Consider the following 25155-nt stretch of genomic DNA (forward strand, 5'->3'; position numbering starts at 1 on the left):
CCTTCAGAGTGGAGAGGACTGCAACAAACTAGTACCGATCTGAACCAAAACATCCCAAGGGTCAGTCATGATGAAACATCTGGAAATTCTCCTCTGCCTTGTCTCAGCTCAGGCACTCAAATTAGTGGCTTCTTCCATTCCATTTTGAGCTTTAATCTGTAGCTCATAGCTATGTTAGGATGACAATCTGATATTGTCCAGGGACCTGAAACAAAATGTATTGCCCCTACGTCATGCAAATAAGGAACACGGTCTAATTTAATGTGCTAAGAAGAGAAAGGCCTGGGTAGAGATCTGTGTTAGGAAATTTGAAATCAGGTTAAAAGTAGAAAGAAAAAAATATCAAATTTAATCTTAGTAGTGGTAACAGTGGCAAGCAGAGATCCAGCTCTCTCCCAGGTACTCTCTAATAATTCCTCTCTGGTGAGAACCTTCCTACTTACCAAAGCAAAAATCAAAAAATAAAAAATTCCCCCCAAAATTTGAGCTGATAAATAACCCTCCTCATCCATGGATCCTAAAATACTGTGCAAAGAAATCAGTGTCCTGCTACAAAGGGGGAAATTCAAGACATACAGCCAGGTTGACTCCTGATCATCCAGATGGGGCAGAAAGACAGGACTGGAATTTCTTACCCTTACACTGCCTTACTCCTGGACTTGCTCGTTTTTCTGCATGAACTTAAGGAGAGTTGAGGTACTTTTTATTAAATGAGAAACTGCCAGATTTGGCAGGGTGTTTCGGAGGCACACTGTGAGCAGGTGCTGAGCAATATTTTTCTGATGTACCTCAGGGTCCATTGTTCCACTCCTATGTCTTACAGAGTGCTACCAATGCACTTCAGACCTGATCCGCAATGACCCTGGTCCCAGGGCCCTACAGAGCATTGCTGATATCCTAGTCTCTTGATGTTTCTTTCTTCTTTCTGTTCAGCTTCCAGGCTGAAACTCCATAGACCATCACAACCTGCCTGCTGCTTTGCATCTCCCACTCCACCTTTCTGCCACCACATTGCAATCTTGAACTGCCACAGTGTGTTTTTAATAACATGTTAAAAGCTCTAGCCAGCCATCAGCCTTTCTCCTGAGCCTCATCCCCTACTGTGTCCAGTTCTCATTCCTCACTGCTTTTCTCACCTTTAATCTCTCTCCTTTGGCTACCTTATTTATTTTCATAAGCTACGAGCCAGAAGTTCAGTAGGGAATAGACATAATTGACAGTGAAGGTAATTAACTACCATGAGCCTCACAAAGTGGTGTTATCTTCTTCTTTTGGCAACTTCAGAGAAAACAGGCTGGTTTTTGTTTTGGTTTTTTTTTTCCAAATGGGGTGCCCCACTAGCTACCTCTGAGTGGACTCCCTGCACGAATCTGGAATGAAACACAATGTCCATGTTTTACCAAGAATCAAAGAAGATGTTTCCTTTAGACCATATAAATCTATGGTCCTAAGAAATTCATGAAGTTTGGAGTAGAAGCTAGAATGCTCCTGACTATGTTTAATGTGTGACATTTCAAAAAAGCATGGAATATCTCTACTGCCAGTGCGGAAGTCCATCTGGAATGCACAGAAAAGGAGAAAAACATCCTGCAGTTGTTGTTGCTCACACCTAGAGTGATAAACCATTTCGAGCTGAGTGGTGGGAAATCATGGTGTCTTTGTGGACACAGGAGAGGTTTTTCACAGCATCCTAGAGTCATTATGCCATGGGGTGAACCTGAAGCTGCCACACCAGCTGGTATGCAGAACAGGCATGTGCCAAGGACACACATATCAGGCATAAAGGGGAGGCACAGTGCAAAACTGTCCTGACAGTATCCACTGCTCTATGGCACACAAAAAGCTGGCAGATCCAGGTGCTTACTGCTCTCAGAAAGAGGTGAGTGGATGAATGAGTTTCCAGTTCCACCAGCAAAGCAATTCCTCCAGCTTTAATTTATCTGCATCTTATTTGACACCTTGGGGTAATAATTTGGCCTCTGCTGCTCCATCCATGTCCTCATTTTTCTAATTTCTGTCATGTCTTCCTAATTAATATTGCCCAAACCTATCCTTTCCTCTCTCTTCTCTATTATAACATTTCCCTAGAACATGTCTTTCTTTGTATTTCAGTAGTTTAAAATTTCCAAATGCCTTCTCAAGACGTGTCTTATGCATCAACAGAGAGTGCTCCTGAAATTAGGACTGTATTGTAACATCACCCTGTGACAGTGGTTCAGTTAACTGGGTGTGGGCAGCATGAAGAATGGCTCTTGCCTTAACAGCCTTAATAGTGTCATATTAATGGAATTTTCTTTCTGCTTTGTACAGAAACCAATCACATTTAAACTATCTGTATAACTGAGAGGGGAATTATCACCAGAACCATTACAACCACTGTATAGTTGTACTGCATGTCCTCTGACAGTTCTGGTACCTAGACACAGAAGAACTTACACACTTGCAGTGGGAAGGTGAGAGACCCAGTGCAGTGTTTGCCTTGCCCAGAGACAAGATAGAGCTGCAGGGTCCTGCAGAAGTTGATATTCAGTCTGTGACACACTGTGCCTATGTGCAAGACATCCCAGGTCAGCCTGATGTAAAAATGGGAGTCGTTGGTTTCAAGGAGCATCTGATTAAGTGTAATTTTTCCCCAAGTGAGACAGCAATTCCTGCTGTAGCCCTGCCATTTCACTGGGAATGGACAGCATGGCTCTGTGAGGAGAAACGTGTTGGCTGTAGAAGAAGCATATGGGAGGAAGCTATGGGTATCAGCTAGGCATTGGGTAAAGGACTAGTGAGAGACTAGAGAGGAGGACACAATGGTGAAGACCTGTGGAGGTGAAATCAATAAGTTTGAATATGAGAAGGTGGATAAGGCAGCAGCTGAAGAGAAACCCAAGGAGATGCTGATACAATTGGTGTGATGGATGCTCAGGCCATGGGGATAGGGAGGATGTTGGTGAATGGGAGGGAGAGGTGTGGTCTGTTTTTGATATATTACAGCAGCATAAGGGTAGAGGGGGAAAAAAAGACAGAGGTTTCAAAAATTATAAGTGAAAAGAAAGGATTTGAGTCTAGCCTGAATATACGCAGCAGAAGGGAAGTCTAAGGCAAAGGAACCTCCCAATTTAAATGACTGTATGAGCGAGAAGTCAAAGTTGTTTCTCAGGCAGTCTTAACACATTACAGCAAGCAGTCCTGCTATGGAAAACAATAGACATATTATCAAGCACTTTAACATTTTATACATGAGACTGGTGTTTACTATACCATGCATTCCTCACTGCTTCTTGTCAGCCAGGAGGCAGTGGCCTCTAAACTGGGAAAGTTGAAGGCTTCGTGACCACAACATGGTTTCTTCAGCATGTTCATTGCTAAAGATTCTCTGCTGCATCGTGAATTCTGGGAACCGTAAGCAAGGTTTGTGGTTTATCTTGCTTTCTTCCTAAGACTCCCATGGCTGCCCCTAGAGTATCCTGCTAGTGGTGGCCAAAGGAGATAACTTTCTGCTGGAAATGCAGGGGAGAATTCAGAGCCAACCAGAAGAAAATGAAAGTCCTATTTTGAGATGCTGCTTTACTGACTCACACACTTTGGGCCAGCTGTTTACAGGTAGTTCAACAGTGAGACAAGAGCAGCAAATGAAGTATTTTCTCTTCCCGTGGAAAAAAACATGGTGACATTTTTCTCCACAGAGTTTTTTAAGTTTGTCTAAAGCAGGACTTCTTGACAATTTCTCGACAACCTGGGGCTAGACTCTGTTACAGCAATTTACTTGGGATCTGCATAGCAGATACATTTTAAAAGGTCATATAATGGTGGAATATCTTTCTGGGGCCAGACAGAATTGTCCCCCCAGGCTACCAGTTGGAGAGCTCTAGCTGGGTTTAAAAAAAAAGGCGAAACAGAATGCAAATGCTATGTTTTTACATGTTGAGTTTTGGGAAATGTTTAAGCAGAAAAGGAAGGAGTTTTCTTACTTTCAAAGTTAACAAAATCTTTCCTTTAGGAAAAACTATTTTTTTTTTCACTTTTTTGCTATTTAAATTGACTTTCTGAACAGAAAATGACAATCAGTGCCAGTTCCAGTGGACTTAGCAAAACAAATTATAGGCCTGATTTTCTATAATATCCTGCACATTTTCATGTTGTTCTGAAGTTGAAGGTCAGCGGGGTGGGAGGTTTGGAGAGCCCTGTGACATACTTGTGATAATTAGCTACCTCTACTTCTGCTGTTTCTGTCCTTCTGGAAGTGATGTGTGTAGCAGCACAGTTAACATATTCGTCTGAGGCCAACAGCTACAGTAGGCACTCAGCTCAATGGGAAAGTAAGTCAAAGCCAGAGAAAAGTGGAGCTTGACACCCGGGACCCAAAACTGACTGGGCTTTGATATTTGTGTCTCAGAAGCTAATGTAAGTAAGTCTCTAAAAGCCATTAGCAATCTCTAATTCCTTTGCCTGCCTCCAATCTCTAATTTCTTTGCCTGTGCACTTAAGGCTACACATCCACAGGGCACTATCTTGCTTTCAGGCTGAAATATCCCCCCATTAATTTTGGAGGTTACTTTGTTAAACAAGCTGATGTTTAGGTTCTCCCAGTAAGACTCAATGTTAAGAAAAATTTCTGCTAGGATCACCCAATTCCTGTACTGCTATCAGTCATGACCTTAGAAGCAGCAATAAAGCCAGCCCTACAACTCTGCCTCACAAGCTAGGTGTGCGTTGCTGTCCTCTTTAAGCCTTGTAGCCAGAGAGCCTTTGAGCCTAGGGCAGATAAGATAAATACCTGTCCAGAAGATACTCTCCCTTACTGAAGTTGGCGCTCACCTCACTTGTTAATTTATCTTTGTTCTTTCCACTGGTTGATATGTGGAGAACCAGGCTTAGTAGTTCCCTAAATATTTATGATAGGAATGGTGATTTCATTGCCAAAGGTCTATGTTTTAACCCGTGGGTATCCTTGAAGCATTAATTTTCGATGTCACCTAGAGCTATGCTTGTCTGCTCATCTTGTTACCAACTTTTGTATGGTTAAAGCTCTAAAAAGCAGGTGGGCTCTGGAGAGAATGGGGCTGATTCATAATTCCTCATTTCAATTTCCCAATACCTCTTCACACCAAACTCTTTATCCTTTATTCCTCTAGAGCCTGGAAGTGCAGCAACTTGATAACTAATGATGAAGGGGATCACTGTGTCCCCTCACATCAGGGAGCAAAGTTCCTTCAATCAAACGGGAAAATAGCCTGTTAAGAACCTCTGTGAAAGAGCAGGAGGAACTATGGATAGAAAAGGGTCATGAAACTCTTGGAAGTAGTCTGACATGCACCATAGCTAACAAAGGATGAAGTAAAAATTCTGGGAGGTGCGTTCTCCAGGATGGGAAAGGGGAAGGCAACATGGAAGGAAGGACAGTATGGAGACTGAGAGTGGCTTTAAAATCAAATGAGATTCCTGTAAGTCTTAACTCTGGTAGTTTGCCTGAAAGATAGAGTCCAGCTCAGCTGCAAATAATGAAAAAGAAAAAACAACAATTTGACCCATTGCAATTCTCAAGGAAGGTCTGCAAAGAGCATAGGATGGCGGAGAACTAGAGATTGCATATCCCAGCGGTGGGCACATGGATGGGGGAGATTCCCTGTCTGCCAGCCAGCATGGTATCCAATGTAGCAGGGTCCCCATATTGCCATGCTGCCAGAAGGGTCCCTTCACAACACCTTTGCAAAGGCAGGAAGCCCCATGCACACATCACCATGTATCTGTCGATTGGCTGAGCTCTCCCATTGTAGATGCAGCTCAGGATGTCTCCGAGCTGGAGGCTTACAGGCAGCTGAAATTGTGCTTTTAACATGCTCCAGCTGGTGGGGTAAGGCCAACAGTGAGACCAGAGCTATGTGAGCATGGTGCAGCTTTCAAACCCAGCCTCTCAGCTGAGGCATAGTGTTAGCTCCATCTATCTGTACCTGCTATGGTGCTGGCTTGAGTTCAGTGAGCTCAGAGTGTGTCTGCCTATGGTCTACCCAGCTGTCATCCACCCAGAAAAGCAGGCTGATATTCAGCTCTTATCCCATGGCAGTCTAATGCATCACAGCTGCTGGAAACCTTTTTTCAAAGCTCTGTCTTCCCTTCAACACCATTATCTGTTTTTCCTTTTCCTTGGGTATAGAAATTCCCCTTCTGCCACATGCTCCGCTGCTGACCCCATCAGCACCTTACTTATCCTTTCAGCCCTCTCCATTTCACTCTGGGTACTTTTGTCTTTTCTGTACCCTCCCATCTCCCATTCACAGAGGGGATATTTCCCACCTCACCAACAGCAGCCGCAGAACCCTAGTGCTGGTGAAATGCCAGACCTTCACCTCTAAGCAGCACACACAACTCTGAGCATGAGACAATTAGGAGAGAGAGAGGGAAGGGGGAAAGTATTGACAGGAGTAAATTGAGAGAAATCATAAAGCTTAAGGAGAAAGAAAGCAGTTTGAAAGGTAAAGTATTCAGAGAAAGCCCTTTCCTGGATGAATCTAATTGTTTTGTTATCTTTACCCACCAAAGCATTTACTTTGGTTTGTCGCCCGATCCACAAACACTTTCGAGGAGATGACATTACCGAAAGGCAGGAACATCTGCATCAGCTCAGCATCCCCAAACTCCTGGGGCAGATGGTAGATAAACAGGTTACAGCCCTCTGGTCCTATCAAGAGAAAAAGAAGACCCATGAATGGAGAGAAATAGGATATGAGAAAGCACATGGTGGAATTTTACTTTGGCATCCCCTCTCTCTGACTTGTGAGGGTCACCTCTAGGAAGCAGTCTGTAGACCTGTAGACTCTCAGAGGAATGGACAAAGCAGAAGACCAGGAAGTGAGAAGGCTATTCTAACTTCATTAATTTTCCCAGGATGGACACCAGGATGAACTCTAGAGAAAGAGGAACGCAGCTGTGCATATGGCCATGGAAAGACAGAATGGAGGAATAAGAATAAAAAGAATGAAAGAATGCAGTTCATGGTTTTTTTGCTCCTCATAATCTTAGTTAATATGTAGAGTTTTGAGTGACCCTTGTTCTTCTCAGTGTCTGCATGCAAAAGTTTCATAATCCTTTTTGTATTTGTATGAGGACTGTGATAAGAAGCAGAAAGATATGCACAAACCCCCAGGCTTATTTTGTTTTGTAGAATTTTGAATTCAATCCCCCCCAGCTTGACTCAGCATGAAGACTCCCCCAAATCTGGACAGTTTGGCCACTTCAGCCATTCCAGAGGATTCTGCAAGAGAGCATGGATTTCAATCCAAATTATTAGACAAGAGGAATTGCCTTTTTTGCCTCAGTGCTATACCACATGCTCTTACAGACTTCAGAGGGTAGTTGGAAAAATACGCAAAGAGGAGTCTTTAGTTGGTATATACAGTTTGGTTAAAGTAGAGACCCTCAGAAAATATTCTGTTGAAATTGTATTTTGTGGCAGAAGAAGGAGAATCTACCTTTGGTAAAATAGTCTAGGATAAAACATTTGAATATGAATTTTATTTTTAAGCATGCTCTACTTTAGCAAAAGTCAAAATGGACCAGGTGTGTCCAAGTGGTTTTGTTGAAAAAAAACCCAACATTTAAAACTCTTCAGTGTTCACTAGCAGAAAACTATATATTTTGAGGAGACAGGGATTGGTTTTTTTCATGGTCTTACTTCCAAAGACACTTCCAGCTGCTGCTCAGCTCTGCACTGACCTCAACAGATAAATCCAGCACGGCTTTGCCTACAGGGGATACAGTGTATGCACCTTGCTGCAAGGTAAGAGAACAGAAGGAAAGAAGGTTTCCTCCTTCTTTCCTTCTATCTCATGTACCTACAGTCCTGTGACCTGACAGCCAACTTTCCCCCATTTGCATCTGGGATACAGTGTGGGGAAGAAAAGGCTTTTCAGTACTGTCATTTTCTTCATTAGGGGATAATTACAGTGTCATAAACCAGCAAATTACAACTTTGCCTTTCCTGTTAGGGAGAGGAATTTGCCTAGATGCTCCCACCTTTTATTAGCCATTACTCATCCCCCCGGCTGGCAGGAGAAGTAAGGCAAAGTCAGGATTCTGACAGATGCCCATTTAAAACTCATTAAAATTCCTGGGCCTCAGCGTGATTAAAGTCACAGACTCTCCACATTTCCGTTTGGATTAATGGAAAACGAAGCCCTAATGAATATTTGTTAAGCACAGTTTTCCCCACTAATTTGCTAAAAGGACTGTCATGAAGGAACAGCTGATCCTTTGCATCTTGTGCATTTCCTAGAGGTCATGAGGAAGGTAACAGGGTTTCTTCCAAATGGGAGGGATAGTGGTACGGTGGGATAATTAACTAATTAGGCATCCGGTCATCTGCTTAGCTAAATTACTTTTGAACCTCAGTGGCCCACAATCAGGCTCCCCTATTTCATGCCAAGCTTTTCCATCTTTCCCTGACCTCCCATCTGCCTCTTCCTTAGTCTCCTCACTGAGCAACTATCCCTTCTCCAGTCCTTGCTGCAGTTGATTTCCACACAATGTGGAGTTACTGGCATGATGAACTAGATATGAAACAGTCTGAAAGTGTTAAACAAACACTGACTCCCTTAGGCATCTGTTAGAATTGAGAAAATTCTCCCCAGGAGAAGACCACGGTCCAGAATAGCAGGGAAAAATTCATTCCTTCATCTGAACGTGCCCCAGAGCACTTCTGCTGTGGGATTTGAGATCCACATTATAATAGAATGGGTAAAATCTTGGCTTTGCTGCAATTAGTGGCAAAATTCCCACTGACATCACCAGAGCCAGCAGTTTGCTCTGTAAAACTGGCAAATTCTTTCAAAAATGCCAGCTGCATTTCCTGGGGTCTTGGATGCATTGTGCATGAGTAGGGATTCTGCCTGCATGTGCTGAGAAACACCTAGTAAGGCAGACCAGGAGGCAGGCAACTTCATCTACACCAGGTTTAGAGTTTGGGCTCAAGGAAAGAACAATCCTTAGATCACCCTGAAATCAGCTTTGCCTCACACTGCTTGGTGACCAACAGGGAGAGACCAGGGAGGATGTGAAAAATCCAAGTTCGTCTCTGAAATGTGGCTGGGAAACCCATGCTGTGGCTTCCTGTACCAACTCAGACATTCAAAGCTAAACCCACTCTGTTCCCAAATACAGAAGTTTTTTGCTACTTTCAAATGCTGAAAACTCCACCTGCTACTGAGAAACAATCTGGGGCAGCTTGATTTGTTTTACCATCCTCACATATGAAAATTCTGCCATCAGAATTTAACAAGCAATTTCTTGTTAAATCCATCCATCTATGAGTTACCAGTCACAGTTAGACTCCATAGTAAAGAATTCATGAAACAAGCTCTCTCTGCTTCAGCCCTTCTGCCTTGTTGTGATGGTTTTTTTCCTGAGTCAAGTTAATCTGGTAACTCCATGGAATACTACATGTTTCTATGTGTGGCTGTTTCTTCGTGTACGTTTTAAGAACCAAAGGCATGAGTTGTTCAGCTTATAATGCTATCAAGAGCTTAGTTAGTTCTCAGTAGACACATGCAATGACTCTTAAAGGACTCAGTCAGGATCACTGGAGGGACATGAAGACAACAGCTGTGGTCTCTCCAGCTGTCTTGCTGGAGAGAAAGGCCTTGTGTTGGAGTGAGTTACTGCATTATCAGAGCTTAGTATACTTGGCAGGGCTGAATACAGTACTAAAGTTGTTTACAGACTCTTTACTTTGGCTTCCAAAAGGTCTGTAAGTCACCTCAAAATCTAACTCTCATGACACCTTATGAGAAGACAATCAAGGTTCATTTCTACTCTGACATCTACTGTGGCTCTTAGTTTTGTGCCTTTAAGTTAAATTCATTTCCATTCATTAATGCACAAGAAGCACAGATAGCTTTGATTCGGACAAAAAGTAAAGAAAACTTTAAAGGAACACACAGTTTATAAATGCTTTGTAAATCACAGGCAAATCACAATGGGTAATGGAAAAACCCGTGACTGATGGCATAGGATCATATGCTAAAGAACTCTGTTTTGGGCCCGTACTGGTTTGGCTTGATTGGATTTGAGTTGCTAAGCCACTGCTCTGCCTGTGTTCCTTACCCTCCTGCTAATTGTTATTTAGCATAGGGACAGCAGGGTACCTAACCTATACCTGGACGTCCACTATCAACATGAGTAAACTTCACATAGCTGGGCTGACATCAGCTATCATGCCCAACACTGTGAGTCAGTGTCATAAGTCTATGATTAGACTGCTCTTCAAACAGTAATTAAAAGCGGGCTGTCTCATAAGATTGTATGAAGTTAGCCTGCAGCCCTTCGGTCAGCTGCACTCGTCACCTCTATAGTAAATGTTCAGTGGCTGGAATTTCATTACCTTTTCTGTGTCTGCTTGCTATTCATTTTCCAGCATGAGAGTCACAAGCCTTCACAACTTTATTTTAATATCTAAGAGTACTTCTGAGTTTCAGAAACTATGTCAAGATGAGTAATGCCATACCAATTTAAAATTACTCCCAAGTTTTGCCTGGTTGACATGGCCTAAATCAAAGCTTCATCTCTAGCTTTTAGATCTGTTCCACCCTATGCACCCCATCAGCTGCCGGCAGCCTCAGTGCTCATGCAGAAGTAATGACTAATCTCTACAGGAACGGTGCAGCAGCCAAGATGCTCTGGGCTTGTTATCCAACTGGGATCCGGGAGAAGAGTTAGCATTGTTATTAACAATGTGATCATCGATGTTATTGTTGTGGTAAGGCTGGTTCATTAACGAATCAATGTTTGTGCACATCCTTGCAAACATAAAGTACTCTTCTCAGCTCTGAGCATTATTATTATTAGAGTTCCCTCTTGCTGTGTTTTCCTGTTAAAGGTTAGAGATGCTTAAAGGTCTTGACCCTCTGCTAAAAAGAAGTGTTGTGCCTTAGAGTTTCTCCCTCTAGCAAACAGCAGAGAAAGCCACAGCATCTAAACACTGCTAGAAAATGAAGGGCATTGGGAACAGCAACCTGCATTAGATTGGTGGTTCATTGAATGTATCTGGCCCCCCACCAACCTCCATACCAGCTGCTTACAGGAAAAAGTGGGAAGTTACGAGATAACTGGTCTGCTGGGTGACACTTACCCTCAATCTACAGAGCCACACTGTGCCTCACAAAACCAGGGGTCTTTGGGTAGTGGGTCTTCAAAGTGTGCACAACATCTATCCCTTGCTTCTTATGATTTCTGGCACAATGCTACGCTAAGCAATGATCTGCTCGCCATTTTGTCCTGTGCTTAATCTAGCCCCAGTAAGTAATAAAAAGCAAAGTCCTTCAGCATGGGGGAAACATCTCTGTAATGATATGTTAGGTCTGTGCATCTGTTCTCACAGCAGGGACGTGTACTAGAGCTAATCAGGAGCTGGAAGTTGTGTTCCCCAGGAAATTCTGACATCGGAAAAAAATTAATTCCAAATTAGATCGAAATGCCGACATTTCTAATTTTCTTGCAAAATGAGATTTCTCCTCCAAAGTAGTTCTAGGCCATCAGAATGTTTTAGTTTGATAGTGTAATCTTGATTCATTTCATTCTGACTGTTACACTATATTAAAATATTAAATGTCATTATATATATATAATAACATGTATAACATAGAATATATCTGAATTAGTGATCTAATAGAGGATAAAAGTTGAAATGTAATTATTTAAAATGAGTGTCTCTACATTAAGCTGAAGTACCTGACTTAAATGCCTCACTTAGGCAAGCAGTCTCCTCTTCTAATCAAAAAGGAGCAATGGGCTTCCTGGAGGATGGTTGGGGCTACCTGAGTGGGTTATCTGTGAGGAACCAACTACTCCCCACTGACTGTAAAGAGAACATCACATAGCATGTTGCCTCCCAAAACATTTACATGAAATAGTGACAGATTCACCTCTCCTTACTTTTCATGTCCCCAGTGCAGCCATGCTGTCCTGCACACTAGCTAAGTCAGGCTCCTTTTGCAGTCAATGCAAATAAATAGGTAGTTTTACTATATGCTTAATGTCATGCTGATATAGAGATTGTGCTCTAAAAGGGCTGATTTCTGTTTCTGAGTTATCAACGGAATCTGAAACAACTAGACCAGCTCCTCTAAATAGCAGGTCCTCCTCTAAATAGCGAGTGCCTGAAATCACATTACTGGATTCTGATGAAGGGCCACCAGCGCTTTGTGTTCTATTACACTCTTTATTCCAGTGCAACTGCATTTTTATCTGTCTTCTCATTACTAATTTCTAACACAGGACAGTCCTGTTCCGTACCCCTTCTGATATTATTGCCTATGTTGCTAGGGACCCTTTCCCCGGACCATGCACACCAGCATTCTCCCTTCCCCGGGGCACTGAGAAGATTTCAGCAGTGACCTCCTGTGAGGATGCTCCCACGTATTACTCCTAGTGCCAATAATGCTGTTCTACATATGGAAATTGAGAAAAGACTTGGTGGACAAGGAATTCAAAGCAATCAGGTGCTTAATGGATACTCTTTAGGTATGTGAAGAGGCAACCACTGTGATGGAGATGGCATGCTGGAGCCAGAAAGGAGGGCAGCCCATTTACTCACCTTCTCTCTGTTGCTGTGGGATCATGGGAGGTGGCTGTGGGAACGCTTGGCTAATCTGGCCATAAGCAGCAGGATAAGCAGCTATAGGGGATAGAAAGAGAGATAAGAAACAGGGAAAGATTTCAGTGCTGGGTAGTAACAAGCTTTCACTCCAAACCATCATACTAAGCTAGAGATGGGCTTTCACCCTACATTTTGGCTCTAGGAAGGGTCATCTCATGCAGCGTGAGATATGGCAGAAGCACCACAGTCATGCTCCAGCCAGTGCCCTGAGCACCCACCCTCCCTTCAGCTTCATCAGCTGTAAAACTGAGGACAGCCACATAGTGTAAATGAGGGTCTCTGCTGAGATCTCTCTCTCCCAGCAGAGATGCATAACCATCCCAGATGGCACCACAAACACATTCATTCACAAGCTCAGCATGTTGATGCCCATGCTGACAGCCACGAGCAGAGCTCATGCACACATTTCCTTGTGCAATCCCTCTTGCACTCTGATTAACTGACATGCTCATAAAAACAGTTCACACGTGTTTCCTCCCTTACTCTAACCTTCATATGACCACGTACTTTATAGGCACTGTTGCACATACACTGTCGGATATACATTTGCTCTTAGGTCTGTAGAGACTCCCGCTTTCTCACACAAACACCGCCGAAACAGTGTGCAGCAATTAAACAATTTTCCCCACCTCAGCTTCCCCACCAAGCAGACAAGGGGAGCCATTCAGTACCACAGATGGTAGATGATGTGACTCGCTGCTAAAAATACAGAGTACGGGTCGCCTGCAAGCCCAAAGAGAGGGGGATAGGGGCCATGTGTGCGCAGAGAGGTTAATTAACAGCTCAAAGGGTTGAGCTGCTTCCCATCTATCAAACCTCACAAGCAATAAATGACAATAACTAAAACACTGGCAAATGAAGCCCTACATGGAGAATTAAATTAAGTTTCCAGATACAGCGCTGACATGAGATAATAGCCATTCCTCAGTGGGAGCCCATGATTGCTCCAGTTACCACAGGAAATAATGACTTTGGGGTGGCAGCTTCCTCGCAATGTTGGTCATGGACACCTCACGAGGGGAGGCTGAACACGACGGGGTCGTGGTCTGCACTAGGTCACTTTGGCTGATGTCAGTCCATCAACTGCAAAGGAGCTGCTCAGCATACAGGGCAATTTGAATGGAAGCTGACTCACTGGGAGCTATGGAGAAAGCTGCTGGGAAGCCAGAAGTAATCTGCGTAGCTCCTAAGCAAGCTTCAAACTAACTAGCTGGAGTATGGCTGGCGTAGACATACCCTAGAATACAGGTATGTGGAAACATAGCTACCCCACCAGGCACAACAGCAGTGGCTCTGCAGGGCTCCTTGCTCCAGCACTCAGGAGGAGACCTGTTATAGAAAGTGGCCTCCAAATCAGTGGCCTGATTTTACACTTGTGCACTGTACTAAGAAGACTGGACTGGGTCCTGCCAATGGAGCTGTTCTGAGGTACAGGTCAGTGGGAGCCTTTCCCTGGGGAAAGGGAGATCGTTCCGTCTTTTGGGAAAGAAAACTCTGGGTTTATATTTCTTTTCACAAGAAGTACACATTTAATCTCAATGTCTGTGGCCCCCAGCCTACTCCTGTATCAGCAAGTACCTCCCTGCTCCCAGCCCCCTCAGGTGTGTTCAGAGGTTTAAAGATTTAAAGAAGAGAAAGGTTTACTGGGAGAAAGTGTTAATACTAACGACCTGCGTACTGCTGCACTCCAGCGTAGGCTTGCTGCAAGGGATCTGCTGCAGTGGGGCTCTGTGCTGTAAAGACACAAAAGAGAGAAGGAATTTAGAGGTTAAAATACGGCAGGCACTCTCATTTTTTAATTCCTTCATTAATATGTGGTGTGAGACAGACAGACTCAGGGGCTGAAGGTCCAGAAGATGAGTATTTCATTCACTTTATGGACAGGACTGCACAGAGCCCCCCATGACGGCCAGGAGGGCTCTGTCTCTCAGCCGTCAACCTGTGAGACTTTGGAGCAGGGGGAAAACAAACCTCTCCTCTCCTTTCCCAAGCTTAAATTATGGAGCCCACCTCTGATCATGCGGCTTTTTGGCATTGCAGTAATCAACCGCAAAGAGCCCTCATCTTAAGCCAGGACTGACACTGTGCTAGGTGCTGTGCAAACTCAGATCTCAGTGACAGCTACAGTCACATGAAACTTTCAATCAGAGCAGAAAACAACGGGGGTAGAGCAGGAGGAAGGAGAACAGAACAAAGCAGTGGCTCCTGCCATCCCAACATCCCTTCGAAGGACTGTATTGCTGCCAGGCAGCTCCCTGTGAGAGAGGAGATGCTGCTTGAAGGGGAGGGGGACTCCACTTGTCTACTCCAGGGACGATGCTGTGAATCTCTACGTAAGACATGCAGTCCCTTGCTGGCTTCAAAGTGCATTTTCTCTCTTTACAAGTGTGCATTCCTCCCCCCTAAAACTGTTTATTTTTGTGAAACTTTGAAGTCTAGCTCAAATACAGCCAAAGCTAGTTAAGATTTTTTTTTCTTTTTCCCCTTTGGTTGAGACGGAGAGAAAAAGAGAGAGAGGGAAACGTGTTGGATAAGCTCTTTCTTTATCTGCAGCAATAAAATATTTAAAGCAAAGCTTGGCTGAACCCCCAGTCCAAATGTCACCTTGGCCTTAGTATTTCACTTCTTGTTATGAGTTTAATTTGTATTTATTGGTGCTGCACTGTTCTACATTTATGCAATCCCTCCAGCTTCTTACTTGTAGGATGATCTCCTAGGGAACTGCCACTGCCATTCCTGACCCCTTCCATCCCACCTTCTTCCTTCCTAGGAGCACAGAGGTGTAGCTGGAGACAAGGTTTTGGAGAACACAAAGGAAGTCTAGTGCCATTGACCTATCCAAGGAGAAACACTGACTGTATGCCTGAGTGTGGGGTGTTTGGCAACCATGAGCGTTATTGATGCAAGGAACATGAACAAAGTATCTTCTTACAGATGTAGAGAGTAGCTTGAACCTTAACTTCAAAGTTCACCATTGATTATGATGGAAGCCTGCAAGATCTTGCACTTTCCTCCAAAATACAAAGAGGAATTGTGAGAAGACCAAACTTTAGGGGCACACTTCCAATTAGCTGACCAAGGCTTGGAGAATCCTGCTTATTATGGGCCTTACTGGATAGCAAGGACTTTGAGGATGGAGTATTCACAGGAAGAAATAAGTGGGATTTCAGTCTTTGTTTAGAATTTGTTTGGTTGATTTCTTACATGACTTTTGGCTGGTCCCTCAATATGTGTGTATGTGAAATGGGAAAGCACTACCCTACTGTAAGGATTTTCACTTCTTGAAAAGGGGTGTGAGAATATATTAAAATCTGTGGGAGATCAGTGGAAGGCATAGTAAGGATGCAAGCCTATATTTTTAAAGAGTAGGTGCTCCAGGAAACTGGAAGAAATGCTTGGAAAACATAGAAACTTTCCGTTTACTACTACCTTCTTGAAAAATGAGGCAAATGAAGTCTATTCTTTTTTAACTATTGCTTAAAACTGGTTTCCTCTAAAACCAGAATGCCAAACATATTGCTCCAGAAGAAAACTGAATGGTTATGAAATGTGGAGAGATACAGTGGTTCCCACTTTCCTTTGGGAGAATGGATCTTAATAACTTGGATCCCCCAAAACGACCAGGTCCTGTGATGTAGAAGATACCACCTAAGGAAGCTGAGGGGGCATGTGAAAAAGGGAGAAAAATCTTTGTAAGACAGTCATGGTTTTGCAGTCTGTAATAAAGATGACGATCTACCGTGTCTGCCCCAAAGGCAACTGCTCTTCCTTGGTTGCACTCTTCTGTTTATAGAGCTAGAAGAAGATACAGTCTTCAGTGCTCAGAAGATGTACTCACAGCATTTCCTTCCTCTCCAGCTGGGGCTAGACTCGGAAATGCTCATTCTCTCTCTGACATGCTGACAATCAGCAGTGGTTGCCTTTTCGTTGATATAGGAGACATCATTGAGCAGTACCGGTCTCACTGTGGTCCTTTTCTTTACTCTTTGCCTTATCTGGGCACATGTGCAAACTGTCCACTCTCAAAGCTATAGCCGAGTCTATGTCCTGAACAGGACCATCTGGCTTACTGCAGACCTTCTCTCCTTACTGTATCTTTGGATAGCCTGCTTGCCTTTGGACCCACATTCTACTCATCCTAACTAAGTTTTCCTGCCTAGTAAATATACACTGAAAATCACGGTTCACCTTAAGGATTAAATAGTAAAACTAGAAAACTGCTTTATTTAAAGGGTTTGGAACAACAAGCCTTTAAATGCATCCTTTTCCACTCCCACGCAAAGCTTTTAGATTTCATTATTTTCCTGAGTCTCAAAGTTTGGTCATCAAGGTTGGTATCTAACCGGGTATTTCTTTCTCAAGATGCTGCCTCATGCCCCAGACCACACAGGTAACGTCCTCCTGGCTCACAGCACGTGCAAGCCAGTGGGAAGAATCTTCCCTAATTTCAGTCAGCTTTGCTTCAAGCTGGGAAACACTTACTCATAGGTAAGTAAGATGCAAAGTAGCTGGTCTGTAACACTGACCTAAACATCTGTGGACAGTCTTGAAAATGTCTGAGTTGAGAGCATCCCTGGGCTGTAGGACCAGACAGCATAGGAAGGCTGCAATCCCTTGCTTGGTACTATATGTTTTATTCATAGACTCATACCCTACTTTGGCTGTTTGGGAAAAGAAGTGTTGGTGAGTCACCACCTGCAGGAATTTAACTTGGCAGCTCTGAAAAACAAAAGTGATGACTTTAACTCACTGAAGAACTTGTCTTCCTTAGCTTGAATTGAGTGTTTACTTAACAAATGAAGATGGGACTTCAGTACAGTGGATATACCCAAGTTGGCCAAAACAGCCTATGAAGATGCAGGGACAGAGACTCCAGGGCTGGCTGGATACCCCGGCATGAAGCCAACGTGTCTTGGGCAGCCATGAACATATCTTCATGCTGCTGCTCAATCTGCCAGATGAATTAAACCCAGTGAAGGGCATAATTGCCTGTGCTTCCAGCTGTAGTGTTGAAGAAGCCAATTGCTGGTACAGATCCGGAAATCTTAAGACACAGATTAGACATTTGAGGAAGTTGTGGTGTTCGGTAAAATGAAAGTCTTTCTACATTCTAATGACCGATGAGAATTTCAGCAAGGGCTCAAACCTGTGAGGGGCTCATGATCCAGAGGTAATCTGCTCCAGGGGTTACACTTGACTGTAGACTGTAACACACCAAATCTTAAAATACAAAGTGGTGCGGAGACATCAAATAATTTCTGTGCCTCAGCACAATGAGACCATCATGGAAGGCTGCTTTATTCCTCTATAAGGTACACATGTCTTAATAGGGTGTGTACTGCTGTGGCCTTTGCACAGATCATGCTGGGATAAGGAAGGACTTACACTGTGTCACCCATTCACCCACTCTTCCTCCCCATCGAGCTGGCTGGTCTTCTCTGTTACTGCAAACATTAGTTGAACACGAGCATGTGGGGCTGAGAGAACACTTTAGCTCATCTGCATGTTGTCTGTGCCAGGGTATAAGCACGCTGTGGCCCAAAAGCTAGATAAATGAGTAAGGGCTTGTAAGAGCTATGGGTATACAGAAGACATGAAATGAGGGACATAGGTATCATAAAGTATCATAAAGCACTTTAAAGGGGCTTTTGGACCAGAGCTAGCATGTCTCTAAGTTAAAACTTAATCAAGAGACCTCGGATGTGCTGGTGACTATCTGTGCAAATATGCCCATAGATAACATTTGAAATAGCTTTTCTAATGGTCAGACTCAAGCATATCTTATATCCAACATACAGATATTTAAGAGCTTAAACATAATGTAATGTGCACACTGAGGATCTGTTGGTGAAATGAAAGAAGAAGAGAGGCTCCTGAAAAGCCAGAAAAGCCAGAAAAGCCATCATGTCAGCCCTGGTGAAGTCCACGTAGCCTTGCTGCTTTACAGGAGCTGAAGATCTGGTGTTGCCAGGGCAAACTAAAGGTGTACTGTGAAAACAGATGCTAATAGTAACTGCATTTGGCAGCTCAAGGCAAGATCCTTATCCCTGGACATTGCCTCTGTACAAATTTGATCATTTCCATATCTCCATGAGAAAAATCCTGCTTAGATACAATTGTCTCTTTGCAGCATGATCTTAGACAAGATGCCACAAGGTGACCATGGCAGATAACCTTCCATAAACCTGCAGACATAAAACAAGCCAATGACCTACTGTCTGGCCATAAATATAAATTTAACGAAGGCAGCACTTATTCATTAGGCAGAAGTCAAGAAATGACTCCCAAGTCTTTCAAAGAAAGTAGATCTGTTAATGTCACTTTCTGAATCCTCTGCCTGATGCCAAAAACCAAGGATCATTTCCCAAGTCAGCATGAAATACCAGTGCTTTAAAATTAACATCAGGAAGCTTTCCTACTACTAATATGTCTCTAGATTGAAATTCAACTTTTTAAAGGGGCTCTCTGCTAATGTTAGGCAGACATTTCCCTTTTGTCAGAGAATGAGAGGGTGGAGCTGGCAGAATGAAGCACGTTGTTAAAAATAAATAAAATCAGTTTAAGTGGTGTTCTATAAAGAACCCCTTCTGAGATGCCAGTAACTCAGCTACTGTGTCTGGCCTTGGACAGCTGTTACATGAGTGCCTCAAGTGAAAATGGTTGCAGGAGACAGAGGGATGGAGTCTGCTGTACTGGTTAGGAGTCTAAATCAGGAGGATCTGCGCTAAAGCCAGTGGAGGTAGTGACGAAAAGGTAAAATGGTTACTGCCTAAGACATCAAGAGCCCCTCCACAGTGTTCCTGTCCCAGCCTGGGGTAAGAGAAAGCCAAGAAAATCTGCTGTGTAAAATCAGAGAGGTCCAGTTTTTCTGGAAGACAAAAGCAGTTTCTGGTATATTTGGGGCCTCTGAAACACTCTGGGACTTAAGTTTGGTGGAAGAAACCAGCAAATTGTACAGCTTTACGACATCCTCTTCAGCCCTGCTTCTGATTGGATAAGCAATTCCCGAAAGACATTCCATCTATTTCAATCTGTTTTGCAACGCTGCTGCCTATGCTGGTGTACAAAAATGTCTTATCACCTGGATTCAGAGATTTGTGCTCTGTCTCATCTGTTCATTCTCTTCACTGTCCTGGAGGTATTTTATACCTCTCCCAGGAGCCACAGTTGGGACACTATCACCTCTGGAAGAGTAGATGGAGGAGGGCCCTCAAAGAGAGGCATCAATATTCAGTCAGTGTTGGTGGTGGAAATAAAATGAAGATAGCAGAAAAACAAAATCTATGTGAAGCCCAGGATTTAAATAAATAAATAAATAAATGAGTGGGAGGGTTCTATTCACCTTCTCCTTAAATCCAATTTAAATCACTCTCTACAGCCCTAATCTATATCCATAATTATATCATTTCATACAACAAGCTTGTGAGAGGTCTTAAGAAATTTATGTAGATTAAAATTCATGGGTGCCATAGTACAGATTCCATATTATTAAGATTGATTAGGACAGCTGATGCTGTGATTAAAGAAGCCAGCGTTTACTGTTGTAATTAATTAGGTATTCAGACACAACAATAACTGCAATAACAGAAAGAATGTGCTGATACGGCAGAAAACAGAGACTGATCCTGTGTTTTATAGTCTCGTTTTGCTATTTAAGTGCTGGACACCACTTAGTCAAAGACACATTGTCCCACTATCACTTCCCTGACTTGTCAAAGGAACCATGAAGCCCAAAGCATTTGTGCCCTCTGCTCCATCCTGTTAGCTGGAAAATCCCTTTTAGCAGCATCTTCAGGTATTGTAGATATTTGTTTGAGACAACAAATGGAACTACTATGAAGTTCATATAGTTTATCCCTGGAAATCAGAACTATGGTTTTTATTTTCTTAGTAGATCCACCTCCAGGCCACATCCCTAACTGAGGCCCTGCTAAGATGGGTGCTGTGCAAACACACAGTTGGGGTACTTTCTGGCCATGAAGAAATTCCAGTAGATGAAGCAAGAAAGACACAGATGACTCAGAAATGCAGAAAGCTGGAGGTGGCTGGCCAAGGTGACAAGCTAATTCAACAGCAAACTCAGGACCAGACTCCCTTCCCTCTGCCTAAGGCCATAAACACATAAATCAAGGTCAGGTTTTAAAAGCTATTAAGGCACTTAACTCTATACTATTGGGGAGCTTAGTTTAAGTGTTTTTTGAAAATAAAGCTCAAGGTCTTAACTTACTTAGGTGCTGCTGAAAACCTTAGCAGAGAGCTCGATTTTTATTTACACATTCTTCCAGATCAGAGGAGAAAACACTTTGGCTCTGGAAAGGCTCCCACAACTGCTTTAAACAACCTCATTCATTATGGCTGCAGCATGATCGTTGGAAGTACATGGCATCATTAAAGTAGCTTAGACTACAATTGAAGATGGCAACTTGCTATTATATTTTTAATGAGTGCATTCCTTCACTTATTTATTTTACTCATAAAGCGTGGTTTATGGCACATGGCAGATTGTTACAAATGGGTCAAATAAATGCTTCCTAGTCATAATGATGTTTCAGGTGCTAACTGTTGCAGTTTTGGAACTGCTGATACAAAATATGAATGTGAATGCTCTCACCTGGAAATTTAGGGTGGACAAATGCAACACAGTTGAAGCCATAGAAAGTAACTTAGTCTCAGGGATGCTAAGGTAGGTACATTTCTAGGGCATGTTATGTGTCTGCACCAAATGCTGTGGGTCTTGGTTTTCATCCTGTACCTTTTACAGGTGCAGGCAGGTCACTCTTTCTGTTCTCCTGTTTCACCTCCTTTTTAAACCCTTCTAGACTGACATCTTTCAGGACTTCATTGTCAGGGTGTGTACTGGGGTGTGGTAAGTCAATGCCTTTCTCTGCGTGCACAAAGGAAGCCCTGATCTTGCCAAATGTCACTGGATGGTGTCTGTTGTGATCAGGACTAGTCCTGTATTGGCTGGTCCAGAGCAGCAGCCTGCCCATCAGTAGCGCCACTAGCTAATTGACAAGATAATAGGTAAGGCTGTCATATTAACACTCCGGCAACTCCGCCCCTACAAAATTAGCTTGGGTAATGATAATAATTACAGATGGAGTTTGAATCTTCTCTCTGCTGGAAGTAGTTGAAATTGGTTACTGCCTGATAGCTCTTTGTTGAGCCAAGGAAAATGAATTGATGTTCTCGGTTCAGTTCCCAAGACATGAGCTTCTATAGCACAGGAATTCATCCATGGGGGACACCTTTCCTGCCAGTCTCAAGGGTGGCTTGGAAACGTCTGGGCATAAAGGCTTGGCTGCCCATTTGTGCTGACAACTAGTCCTCACTGGAGAGGGCTTGACCCCAAATAAGATAAGAAGTGGAACTTGACATCTTGCTAGCCCCGATGTACCCACAGTGTGACCAAAGGGGAGTGGGAGGACCTCTGCTGTGTGTGCAGAGAGGAGAGATAGAGCTAGTCCTGTCAGTGGTAGGCAGAAACAGCATCACTGTGTGCCTGAGAACAGTAGATGAGGCAACACATTTATAATGTATTATAAGCAAACAAGGGAAATTTGCTTTTGTTTTCCTCAGCAACCTAAGGCCAGATTGAATGTGGTGCAGAATGCTACGTGCCCTGGAAAGCATTTGCTATCTGGGGCTCCATAAAGCTGTCATACCACTGGATCCATCCCTGGCTCTGCTCAAGCTGGACATCCCTTGGCCCAGGAGGAATAACTTAGTTTTGGAGCTATTGGATGCTATGGGGTATATTTTTGCTTCTTTCTAGGCTTATCACTGGGCAGAAGACCACGGAACAGTCCTTACACTTTTCTGGAGGCTTTGCTCTGTGCCTTCCTCCAGATATCCCACTTCACTGATCCTTTGACAACTAATTCTTTCTTTCTCTTGTTTGCTGCCTTTTGCTCTCACCATTTACTGGTTACTGGAGATGAGCGTGCTTATCGTGTTAGACACAGCAGAAACTGGTGCAGATGGTCTCCACTTCTATTGCTCATCACACAGTGTTACAAGAGAGGCACTGGGCTCTGGGTGGCTAAAAAGCTTTGGCAGGAGAGCACAAGTCCTGTTTCTATGGCTAATGTGGAAATGGCAAATGCTTTTGCACTGCTGCAAAGTGACGCACAAGATCACGGCACAACAGATTATGCTCTTTGTCTCGACTATACATTGTGACACATTGCCATCTTCAATAGCTCTGCAAACTGAAGGACTAAAGGGCAGGTAATAATAAACAACAAGGCCAGCTCTCTAAAGGGGCTCAGACCAGTGGAAGTGGAAGCATTTGCTCCTTTTTGATTCTGTCCATGCCAAAATGCACTGTGAGGCGTCATGTACTGGCTGAGTTTGGAGAAGGTGAGAACAAGGCTTACAAAGAATGTGCCTGCAAGGAATGGTTTTCTAGTGCTACTGCATGAATCCATAGCCTGTGGGAGCCACAGAAGAAGGGAACTCCTCCAGGCACTAGGGCTGTGATCAGAGACCTGATGAGTGGGGACGTTTGACCTACTCTTGACTTTGCCCCAAAGTCATGGATGGTTCAGTATTCTGACTCAAGTGATACCATGTGTGTCCCTACTCCAATCAAAGAGAATCTTAAAAAAAAATAGCACAAGGGAAGAGAGGAAAAAAAAGAGTGAATCTACAAAGTAAATATAATCACATGATACAGACCTGTTTTTATAGTGTGAAGACTGTGGAGTTTTGGAGTTCTTTAGATGTAGCATCAAAAATATTACAGCTAGACAAAAAGGTGGATGTGTAGACAAAGTGCACAATTAATGGGATTTATTCAGGTCTGAATGATGTTACTGTCACAACTCTACAGATTTTGATTGTCCTATTTTGCTATTTTCAGGCAACAAAGAACATTTTGCTACAGGATATAATGGTGTGAACCCACATTGAGTCTTTTGTGGAGTGTGAAAGAACATCTGAAAGCAAAATTCATGCTTTAAACAATATATGGCATGTCATAATCATAGCAAGACTATAGTTATGTACATAATACTGCAGTACTGTTGGCCACTTTCAGAATGAGAAATACACTATAAAAGAAAGTTGTTTGGAAGATGCTGACATTGGATGGTGACTGCCATGTTCTTTTCTTCTCTATGATGTTCGTGCAATTGCATGCTCAGCTTTAATATTTTATTTCTATCCTTGCATTTAGAAACATAGACATGCAGAACCAAAGGACAGCGCCAGTAACAGATGCTACAGAGGAAAGTGCAAAAAATCCCATAATGAACAATGATGGAATAAGCTGCCCAGTGATGAAAATTTCTTTCTAACTCCAAGCAATTAGTGCCTGGCGTATATCATAAAGCATGAAGGTTTGTGTCCTCTCTACATTTTTAACCAGTCTGATGTGACTGTGGATGTTCTCATTGCCCATATAAATTTCTAATCCTTTTTTTTTTTAATGCTTCTAGACTCCAGGTTTCAATAAAGCCTGTGGCAAGGAGTAAAGTTTTAGAGAGTACATAAATACTCATGAGAACGAAGAGAATAAGAAGGAACAAACAAATGATGTGTTCTACACCCAAACTGCTACAAAGGGACTAGTTTTCAGGGTTTCTTGGCTAGTGGAGATAGGCAGAAGGAGAATGAGAGGTGAGGGTTTGGCCTGCCACTGTTCTCTTTACATCTCTGCTATAACTTAAGATGTCACTAAATTACGGGGAGGCAGAGTACCAAGAAAGACCAATGTACTGCTGAAGACACATTGAGATCAATCCCAACTTTGTGCAAAGCAGATTATTTGGATGTCAGCTTTACCAGCAGAGAGGAGCCTCTATGCCTGCAGCGAGGTGGAGCAAGGATGACTATCACATTTCAGTGTGTTAGGCTGTTGGTGTTTGTGCAGGGACTTGCTGTGAATTGTTAGCTGAGCAAGTCTCTTGAAAACTCAGAGAATCAGATTAAGGCCATTGACTTTTATATAATCATGGATGAAATACCTAACTGAAAATTTTCTTTAATTATGTGGGATATTTGGAGATAGTAACAAAAGCTCAAGTCATGAAGATTCATCTAGAAAGATCATCTTTTCTCTAATATCTGCAGTAATGGATCATGGAAGTTTACCTAAAAGGGGCTAGATAAAGCAGAAAAAAAGACAGACATAGAAACAGATGATTAAACAGAGAGATGACAGACTTGCAAACAAGTAGATACATAGATGGTAAGTTGAATAGATGGCTATATTTGTATAACCTTAAAAGCAGTATACTTTATTGCTGCTACAGCTGAGATCACTGGGCACACTAAGGGTTCTCCCTAACCTTATGATGATTCTGTTAAGCCTCCAAGATCTCACCATCCCTGTAAGCTGCTACAAACACTCATGCCTAACTTTTAGCACAGTGAGCCCCTTGATTTCAATACTGATTAAAGCTGAACTCATGCCTAAATGTGTACAAGGTGGAGAAGTGGAAAATGAAAACTATTTTTTTTAGTACTCATGACATTTCTGGTCTTTGCCACATTCACAGGTTTTTTTCAGT

At 43.0% G+C, this 25155-nt stretch overlaps 1 protein-coding gene across 11 annotated transcripts in view; it reads right to left on the minus strand.

Moving 5' to 3' along the window:
- The window catches only part of CELF4 (CUGBP Elav-like family member 4), a 718003-nt gene that overhangs the window by 40475 nt on the left and 652373 nt on the right, over nucleotides 1–25155 (minus strand). For 5 of the 11 annotated variants that reach the window (XR_011339356.1, XR_011339355.1, XM_069879834.1 and 2 more), the window contains exons 9-11: nucleotides 14308–14373; nucleotides 12578–12658; nucleotides 6527–6670 (exon numbers count right to left, since the gene is read on the minus strand). Coding sequence is in view for 9 of the 11 variants with exons in the window: in XM_069879834.1 (XP_069735935.1) it covers nucleotides 6527–6670; nucleotides 12578–12658; nucleotides 14308–14373 (291 nt within the window). In the remaining 2 variants the exon portion in view is untranslated. The remainder of the gene's footprint in view (nucleotides 1–6526; nucleotides 6671–12577; nucleotides 12659–14307; nucleotides 14374–25155) is intronic. The other 6 variants (XM_069879841.1, XM_069879840.1, XM_069879838.1 and 3 more) reach the window with 3 other exon arrangements.

This window comes from Phaenicophaeus curvirostris, chromosome Z (assembly GCF_032191515.1).
Source record: "Phaenicophaeus curvirostris isolate KB17595 chromosome Z, BPBGC_Pcur_1.0, whole genome shotgun sequence".
NCBI lineage: Eukaryota > Metazoa > Chordata > Aves > Cuculiformes > Cuculidae > Phaenicophaeus > Phaenicophaeus curvirostris.